The 9,444-nt window shown below is 47.7% G+C and overlaps 1 protein-coding gene across 1 annotated transcript; it reads right to left on the minus strand.

Moving 5' to 3' along the window:
• Positions 1–293: 293 nt before the first annotated feature.
• On the minus strand, positions 294–5,093 carry LMLN2 (leishmanolysin like peptidase 2). Its single transcript, XM_037834550.1, has 14 exons — positions 4,796–5,093; positions 4,568–4,661; positions 4,425–4,476; positions 3,985–4,128; positions 3,557–3,682; positions 3,262–3,346; positions 2,969–3,114; positions 2,713–2,884; positions 2,452–2,521; positions 2,279–2,375; positions 1,899–2,171; positions 1,457–1,686; positions 1,096–1,275; positions 294–543 (listed from the first exon to the last, which is right to left on the minus strand). The coding sequence occupies exons 1-14, from the start codon at positions 5,091–5,093 to the stop codon at positions 336–338; spliced, it is 2,175 nt and encodes a 724-aa protein (XP_037690478.1). The 3' UTR covers positions 294–335.
• Between the last annotated feature and the right edge of the window lie 4,351 nt (positions 5,094–9,444).

Genomic DNA, 9,444 nt, shown 5'->3' on the forward strand with positions numbered 1-9,444 from the left:
AGGGGAAGGAAACAAACAGACAGACAGACAGACAAAGGTACCCAGTGTTCTTTTTTACTTCAATTGCTCTTTTTCACTTTAATTATTATTATTGTTATTTTTGTGTGTGTGCTAATGAAGGTGTCAGGGATTGATTTAGGTGATGAATGTACAACTATGTAATGGTACTGTAAACAACCGAATGTACGATTTGTTTTGTATGACTGCGTGGTATGTGAATATATCTCAATAAAATGAAGATTTAAAAAAAAAAAGTGTAGGCATTAGATAGACTTCCCACCCAGTTGTCACCTAAGAAATAATCTACGCTAACCCCTATCATATTCCAAGTGACATCATACCTCCCTTATTCCTCCAGCTGGGCCCCTTGTGCCTGGGAGTGCTTGTGAATGGTAAGAGGGAGATGGTCCCACCTGAAGGGTAGCTCGTTTCTGATAGGCCACAGTTCCCAGTGCACACACTAAGATAAGCATTATTAGGCAGAGTCCTGTGGGCAGACCTAGATGCATCCTGGAGGGATTAGAGTCCGGGGTAACCAGCAACCTAGAAACATAGAAGGGATTATTTGACCTGGAATAGTGCCTAGGTTTAGGGGGTGAAGGGCTTTACTTTTATTATAATACATAGAACTCATGAAACCCTGCTTCATTCAGGCATTCAGCTAAACAAAAAATCATTAAGAGGGACTCTAGAATCTGAAAGTAGGAACAAGACCAAAATTTAAGTCTTGTAGCAACAAATTGGAAAGGAGACCTAACTTGGCAGTGAGGGAAGTAGCTTATAGGAAGAGTCAGACTGTGTGTGTGTGTGGGGGGGGGGGGGGGGCTAGGTAGGTAGACAGGATGTCTGGGTAGTGCTTAAGAAAAGGGAACTCTTGGATCCCTACATCCTAGAGATGGGAGAACTCCATCATGATGAGGGGGTGGAGGGAGGAGGCTGTCACACAGTGATAGGCCTGAGGTGATCATGTGAGGGATCTTAGTGGTTTTCTGAAGTATGCAACCTTGTCTAGGACAATGTACACATGAATGAGTGCAATTTCAAATATCCGGACTCCAGGGATTTGAAAGAAAAACACTTGGGATATTATCTTACTTGCTGTCTTCTGTGGTAAAGCTGGCTCCTCCATAATATACTTTTATGGGCTTCTCCTGGAGAGTCAGGGTCAAGGCCCTGTGCAGCATACCAACCGAAGGCCCTTGGCAGCCAGGGGACTTCCACATATGCACAGTGAACATCAGATTAGCAGTAATCGATGGGCTATGGAAATAGCACCTAAATGGACATTTGGAACTCAGTAGAGGTTTAGTCCTGGAAGACTATCTCATGAGACAGGTGTGCAGGCTTAGGAGTGGGATTGAACAAAAAATCTCTTCAGAGGAGAGTTATGAACTAAAGTACTCAAGAATTCTCCATGGTTCATTGTATAAATACTCAACCGTAACCATCTCTTTACCTGCCAGTGCCTGCTCTGCTCCCCAGAGCCTGCAGTACTGCTTCAGTCAGCTCTTCTCTCTGTTCCTTCCCAAGGGTGTACCCTCCGGGCGCAGCTAATCCTAAAGACAGCTGGAATAGCAGGCCTTGGGTTGAAAGACTCACAGGTGGGGAAGTAACAGCATCGGCACCTTCGTTAGTCTGACACAGCCGACCCCAGGGACAGAAGAGAAGACCAAAGTACCCAGGTATCTGCATGCAAATATGTAGCAGGGCTTCAAGTATCCTTCAATTACCTGCTCAAGCCCTCCCGCCAAGGAAAATATAATCTGTATCAGAATCGTGGACTCAGAAGTTACTTTGTAAAATGCGACAGAACATCAAAACAGGTTGATGGTACTACTGTACAAGCATTTCCAAACTTTTTGTCTATGTACCACAGCTATCCCACTTATGATACCCACCTGAATAGTCTTTCCTGGCAGACATGGAACCCAGGGTGATCCCTTCAACTGCACCTTGTATGCCCCCCTCTCTGTGCATTGATGTAAGTAGCAGCGACCAGTGAGCTCCTCTTCCTTGAGGGGTGGGTTCTGAGAGTGATGACTGGTTTTGTCTCCAGGGAGCGGTTGTGAAGTGAGGTTGGCAAGGAAGCAACGACTCTGGGAATGGTGGATCTCTCCATGAGGATTTTTAGCCCCAGGTGGGAGTCCATTTTCCTTCTTCCAGCATTCACTCTGAAGGGCAGGAAGAAGGTAAGAAAATAGTGTTTGTCTAGATGCCTTAAAAATTGACACCTCTCCTGGCCCATTTAGTATCATTCTCTGCTCTCTAGTCTACTCACCCCATTGGCTAAGGGCTTGTACATGCGACAGCCTTCCAGCATGGGGTCTGAGGAGCAGCGTCCTTTGTCCAGGTGCAAGTAGTGGCAGCCCAGCCCACTGTGTGGAAGGGTTGGTAAAGTGACACCGGGATGACTCACAGCTGGACAGCCCCCCACCCCCTCAGCACACATACCTGCCAGTACAGAAGAAGTCTGAGGAACCAGTCCCACATGTGGTCACCAACCCAAATTCCAGGCCAGATCCTGCTTGAGTGATAGGAAGAGAGTTCAAGAACCCTTGAGCAAATGAACATCCCTCAGTAGCAGCTATGTTTACAGCTTTAATTACACCTTAGCAGCCTAAGCAGAGAATCCCTTCCAAACTCTCTCCCCCTTCCCCCAGAGCAGACTTGTGTCATGAGTTCCCCTCTGAATTCTATTCCCTTATGTCTCACCCCGGCCCCACAGCAGCTCCTCTGCAGCACTGTGGTTGACTTGGTACCAGCCTGAGTCTTTGAAGGCAGCAAGAGTGATTGGGTCAAGTCGAGTGCGCTGGGCACCATCAAAGATGGCAGTCATTATAGAGCCCTGGAGTAGCCTGGCCTCCCAGTGTGAGGACAAAGGGCCCTACTGGAGGAAATGGCAGATAGCTGGTTGCTACCCACCTATTTCCTTCTTTCTTCCAACACTCCAGTGTGTTTTCATTCTCACCTCTTCTTCCAAAGGAACACCCAGCGAAACCCCTAGTACTCCCAAATGTTTGGCCAGGCTGTGGCTAACAGTTGGGGTGGTAAGAAGCAGCTGTCCCCATTCATCTCGCATTATCACTTGTTGCCTTGTAGAACAGTTCTCTCTTTCTGAGTACAGAAATGGGAGAAGACATTATGAAGAGAGGGAAACTTAGGAAGCATAAGGTAGAATTGGAAGGAAGGAGTTCTTGATGAGGTAGTGATCCCTGCCAACTGATGTTGTGGGAAGGCCTCTCCCTCATTCCTCTTATTTACCACTGGATCCTGAGGGGCAATCCCGCCATTTCTTGAAGAGCTGTCCAGAGAATCCCAGGGTATGGAGCAATTCATGTAGTGTGGCCTAAAGACAAGCAACTGCAGAATGAGGAAGGGCTGGATTTATGGCAGGATTGACCAGCCACCCTATAGCTCCTCTGCCTAACCAGCTCTTCTTAGAGCTGGAGGCACCTTCTGTTCCATCCCATAGGTTCTTCCATTTCATGGAAAGCTGGGTGACCTGCTTCCTCCCCACTCCCCAAACCTGTTTGCTTCTCCCTATTTGTACAGTCACCATGACAGTGTCATTATGGCTGAGGCTGGGGCTGGTGAGATGTTGGGCACAGTAGACAATGGTACCAGCAAGGGGCCTGTCTTCTGAGTCCAGCTGGCAGCAGGCGGCATAGGCTATGATAGAGGGCTGTGGATGGGCCATGACGAGAGAGGGGTAGGAAAGAAGAGAAGTGGGGTAACACAGAGAGAAGAAATCTTATTGAAAATGGAGGACCAGGGGGTCCTACAAAGCTTGGCAGGTGTGGGAACAAGGGATGGCTTGGGGTTTTTTTTTTTTCTCTCCCACTCAAACTTCATCAGCATGCCCCAAGTTATCCCAAATAAGCACAATTTAATAAAAATTGTGCTTTCTGTGTTCCCTCCCCCTCCCCATGAGATTTAGGATTAAGAGTGGCTGAGCAGGGAAAAGGGATTTGATTTGAACCTCACCTCTTGGTGGCACTTGGAAGTGTGGGCTACTCTCACATACAGGAGAAAATCAGCATTTTGGACCCCGGACCCATCCGGCTGGACCAGTTGTGGAGGGCCCTGCTCTGGCCACAAGGCATAGCCACGGAGATGGGCATCAGGGATCTGGCAGGGAAATGTAGCACCTAGTTTAGCAGATGGGCTGGGAGATAGGAAACTGGGTACTAGTGGTAGGGGAACAGTGAGTCTCTTTAGTCTGCCTTAATGTCATCTAGGCAGCTGGTTAGAATGCAGCCCTGGGTCCCACCCCCTGAGTCTCAGAATTAATACATTGTGGGGAGTGGAGCTTAGGAATCTGCATTGTTAAGAAGCACATGAAGTAATCCTGATGCTCCTGGTCTTAGAGAGATCTAAGCAAGGTAGAAATATTCAGATCCCTAAGTCTGGGAAGTTATTCTGACCTTTGCTCCCAGGCAACTCTCTCCTTTGTATCCTGGGTTCAAGAGGCTGCACCTGCCAAGAATGAATATCTGCAGGTGAGCTGGAGACATTTCTGGGTATCAGTGAAGAGGTATGGAAAACATTCTCGATGACATGAACTCACCTGTGGTAGTTTGGGGTCTCTGGGTCTCCCCAGACAGCATGGCAGTACTGTGCAGGGTCTCGACTCAGAAGCAGGGGTCCTTGAACTGGGGGGACTGAGCAAGTCAAGAGAGCAGTTTCACCTCAACATCTTGAAGAGTTGCATTTTCTTTTCTGTGTAGATCTTCCTCCCCTGGTCTTCTCTGCCCTTCAGCCCTTCCTGACCCGTTCTGTTCTCTCGCGTACTCACCTGCTAGAATGCCCTGGATTCGTTGAGCGGCCTCTCTCACTGCACTCATTGCTTGGGATCTCCCTCTCATCCCATCTCCCTCGGGATCCCACACTCCTTCTGATCCAGGGTCTCCTATATAACAGGTTTGGATTCGGAGAGGTTGAGGATCGCGGGAGTCAGGGAGGGTGAGGAAGGAAGAGCGGAAGTTGGCGGGAAGTTGGGATAAAGAGGGCCTGAGAAGGCTCATAGATTTCTGTGTCTCATCATGGAGACATCTGCTCGCCGCGTCCCCCAGGAGTAGCAGCAGCAGCCACATCCTGCTTCAGGATCTCTCCCCGCCCTGCTCTGGAGCCTGTCTTTTTCTCCCTTCCTCCCTGGTTCATTTATTTCTGGCTTTCCTCTCTTTCCTCTCTCTCTCTCTCTCTCCATATCCCGCCCACCACTCTTGCTTGTTTTTGTCAAGGTTCGAGTGTTGTTGACTAAATCTGCAGTTCCCTGCTGGGAGGTCGGATGTGAACCCCGAGGGTGCCAGAGCTGGAGGGTTGCAGGGAGGGGAAATGTTATTCCCGAGGCCTCGAATGACCTTTCCAAAGGAGCCAGCCTCATCCATGATGGAAATCTCTCCTAACCCTCTTCTCTCCCTCAGCCTAATCCCCCCGACTTTTTTAGTGGAAAACCTTGAAGCTTCCTAGAACTAAAAAATTAGTGTCAACGTAAAGTGCATGTATTGAGGGGCATTCTTTGCTTCCTAGATGCCTGCCTACTTCGTCCAAGATGGGCAAACAAGACTTTTGCACTCCACAGGCCCTGATATCAGAGCTGAGTGGACTCTAAACTGAGATTTTGAGGTATCTTCTCCATCTGTATAGGACACTTAATGGGTGCTCAACAAATACATGTTGGTTGATTGACACCTTGAGTGGGAGGCTGTTGTGTCAGGTCTGTAGGGCCTCACAGAAGAGCTTATGGGCATGCTGGGAGGAAAAGTATATTCTTAAAATGGAAGTCAATAGAAGTGTGAAGATGTTCTTACGGAACTCTTGGAAATCCCTTTGTTTTCTCAACATGCTGTGCTTTCATGTCCTTTTCCCCCTGCCTGGCTAATTCCTACCTTTCCTGTAACTACTCTGGGAGCCTTTTCTTAACACCTCCTGCCCCAAATGTCACACCTGCTGGGGGGAGGGCACTTCACCAGAGGGGTTGCTCTTAGCTCCTAACAGAACACTTGTCATCTTCTATTATAATGGTCTGCTTAGTGGCTCTCCTTCACATCCTGAACTCCCTGAAGGTGGGCCTGCTTCCTGTCTGTCTTTGTATCCATAGTATTTGGCATGGCCCTTAGGGCCTGGCCTAGTCTATAGTTTGTGGGTGAGGAACAGAACCTAACCCCATAATTTAATTTTTGAAGAAGCAGGCCAGGGTGAAGTGACGTGTGTGTCTTAAGGTAACATAGTGAATTAGTTACAGAAACCACTGGTGTTTAGAGAAAGGCTGCTGACTTCCTAGGGAGGCTGAACCTTATCCTCTTATGTACCAGAGTTATGGCTGGAACTATTGCTTACAAGGCAGACACCCACACTCAGGCCAAACTGACTCCGTCACTTTCTAGCCATGTGACCGGCCAAGTGCCTCAGTTTCGCCGTCTGCAAAATGGGGATGATAATTCTACTTGCTTGATAAGGTTGTTATGAGTTAAGTGAATATTTGTAAAGCACTGATAACGGTTGCTGTCTCGAGGTAAATACTAAGTCAAGGAAAGAGTACACGCACATAAACTTTCAACTTGGTAGAGAACTTCTTTATCAACATGTGTACAGATCTTTAGAGGACTCTTGTTCTTTCTGTAAGAGAAACCTAGTCTTTTTCTCCAAGTGTCTGAAACCTTTTTAACTGAATAACTGGGCTGGCCCAGTCTGGGAAAAAACGTCCAGTTAGGATTACTGTGATGACTTCAAGGTCTGGCTAGCCGGAGGTTTCCTGGTCTCAGTCTGCAGTGGCTCCTGAAGCTCTGCTGCCCCCTTGTGGCCATCCTGAGAGGGTGTGTTGGCCCTAGGGGGCTGAACTTCACTTCATACTTGTGTGCCTGTAAACACTGCGTTGATTCTGCTAGAACACCTCTTTCCTAACTTTGCCTGGCAAATTCTTCATTTTTCAAGATCCAGATGAGGGGTTATCTGCTTGTTGAGTCTTTTCTTACCCTCCCCACCCCCCGCCCCAGGCAATGTTGGTTTGCTTATCCTTTATTCTTTAAAAACATTTTTTTTGAAGTAACACTTATCCTGGAATTTCGTGTTTGTTTCTCTTCCTAGACTGTAGGCAGGGACTGAGTTTATTCATCTCTGCCTCTCTAAAGAGGAATGAAGTAGGTACAGAGAGATAATGGAGGTGAGACCATGAAGGTGAGAAAAACACAAGGAAATAAAGAGAAAGGATGAGAAGAATAATCATTTTATTGAGCACTTGTTTTGTGGCCAGGCATTGTTCCAAGCATTTTATATCATGTAGTCCTTTTGGCAACCTGACAATATAGGGATTATTATTATTATTAACATCACGATTTTACAACTGAGGCACAGCAAAATTAGGCACCTTGCCTAAATGGCAGTGTGGGACTTGAACCCAAGCAGTCTGGCCCTACAGCAAAATCTTTAACTCATTCTGCAATACTGCTTCCCAAATGCACAGGGTGGGAAGAGGAAATAAAGTTGTGGTGAGAGGACTAGGATGAGAAGATGAGGATGAGGCAAAAGACAGAGACAGGAGAGAGAACGGGGATAAGGAGGGAGGATGAAGGTGATGAGAGAGGGTGGCGTTAGACAAAAGAATGGAAATTAGGAGAATGGGGCTGACGGAAGGTATGGAGGTAAGGACACAGGTATGAGGAGGGCAGATGTTGATGAGGTGAAAGAGAGGATACGTGGGTGTGGAGAGGGGATGGCAGGGAGGATGGCGGCAGTCCTCATCCCCTCATCCGTATGGATGCCCCACCCAGCATGCTCAGCTCCAAGCTCTGCCACCTTCTCGGTTCTAACATTGTTCTCCATTCCACCGTAGTGAGGCACTCCCAAGGTCATACATACCCTGAGCCTTATCACACCAGGAACTGCAGCACCTATGAAATGACTGAATTGAACATTGCGCTCTCTAGTACTTTATGCCTTTCCTTATGCCTGTTTGCTCCAGTGGGCTCACAGCAGCTGTTCTACAAGCTCACCAAGGATCCACTGACCCTTCCACGTTTGCCGTCAGCCCCTATTCTGCCTTTGTGTCTCTCCTGATCCACCTTAGGTTCCAGCCTACCCACTACAATCCCTCCTTTGTAAATGTCTTCAACTCCTTCTCCTGTCTGTCCTTTCCATCCCACCTCCTGGGTTAAGCCCCAACCATAGATGAGCCCAACATTTTTCTTCCCTACATGTGCCCCCAAGCAGCTAAGACTGCTGAAGGAAATCATCCCAAAGACAGACTGTTGTCACTCTAAAATGATCATCATCAACTTCAATTGGGTGTTCCCAACTCAGAAATCTCAGCAATCAGTTCCTTTCTCCACCCTCAGCAACTAGGATTTTGCACGGTCAAGTCTCCAGCCTCCCCTACTGCTCAGTCACTTTTAGTTGCCTCTTCTTTCACAGTGAAATGGAAGCCATTGTACAGGAACAACCTCAGCCTGCTACAAACCTATTTCTATCTCCTGCCATCTCTTTCTTAAAAGAGAGGAAATGTTCTTTCCTTTGGAAGGTCAGTACACTCTCTGATGCTGAATCCCGTCTGAGGGAGGTCTGTCTTCAGCCTCCTCTCTGACCTCATCTCGGCATCTCTCGGTCCCCCTCCTCCCTTGTGTCCTCATCAGTGGCTAATCTGGCTCCCCTTCCCCAGCCTCCTGTCAGCTAATGGAAAGGACCTGCTTCTGGGCCTTGACATACACTTCTCCCTGCTGAGAGCTCCTGCTTTTTGTCAGACCAACTCCAACTCACTTGCTTATATGTTGACTTCCTCAAAGACTTTCCTGACCCCCAAATTTAAATCAGTTGCCCTTGTTAGTATCTGTCCCAGCCATCCCTTTACTTTTGCCATATGGCACTGCTCACAATTTAGAATTACATATTGATGTGTGGTATGTTGTTTGTCTACCCCCCTCCCTAATCAGTAAACCCCACAAGAGTTTACTGTCCTCCTGTTGCTTCTATAACAAGCAGAGTGCCTGGCTTAGAGTAGGTGTTTGAGGTTTTTTGTTTTTAGCAATTGAACGAATGAATGTAATGAGAGGGTCAGAGAGGCAGTGAAAGAGGAGGGAGGGTGAGGATAGAAGATGGAAGGTGAGGAGAATGGATGGAGGGTGAGGGGAGAGGATGGTGGTGAAGACGGTGTGCAAAAGTGAGGCTGTTTCTGGAGGTCACTGTGGTGGCTCCACAAGAAGCTAAGTATGTGGGGGCCATAAGGTCCTGCAGCCTCACTATGGGATATGTATTTGGAAGATCCGAGAGCAGAGACATGAATGGACACTTGCACACTGGTGTTTATGGAGGCAGTATTCATGATTTTCAATGGGTGGAGGTGGCCTAAGGGTACACTGACTGAGGAACAGAATGGTGAACTTTGGTGTATGCATGCAATGGAATATTGAGCAACTACAAGAAGGAGTGAAGCTGTGAGACACACAAGGAGGT

The sequence above is a fragment of the Choloepus didactylus genome, chromosome 4 (genome assembly GCF_015220235.1).
Source record: "Choloepus didactylus isolate mChoDid1 chromosome 4, mChoDid1.pri, whole genome shotgun sequence".
NCBI lineage: Eukaryota > Metazoa > Chordata > Mammalia > Pilosa > Megalonychidae > Choloepus > Choloepus didactylus.

Excerpts from the sequence above, each read along its gene's own strand:
- LMLN2 (XM_037834550.1), bottom strand. The coding sequence starts at position 5,093 with ATGTGGCTGCTGCTGCTACTCCTGGGGGACGCGGCGAGCAGATGTCTC. Across the intron at positions 2,522-2,712 it reads GGAGCTGCTGTGGGGCCGGG|GATCTGGCCTGGAATTTGGG; the intron begins GTGAGACATAAG and ends TCACTCAAGCAG. Across the intron at positions 2,376-2,451 it reads GACTTCTTCTGTACTGGCAG|TGGGCTGGGCTGCCACTACT; the intron begins GTATGTGTGCTG and ends CCTTCCACACAG.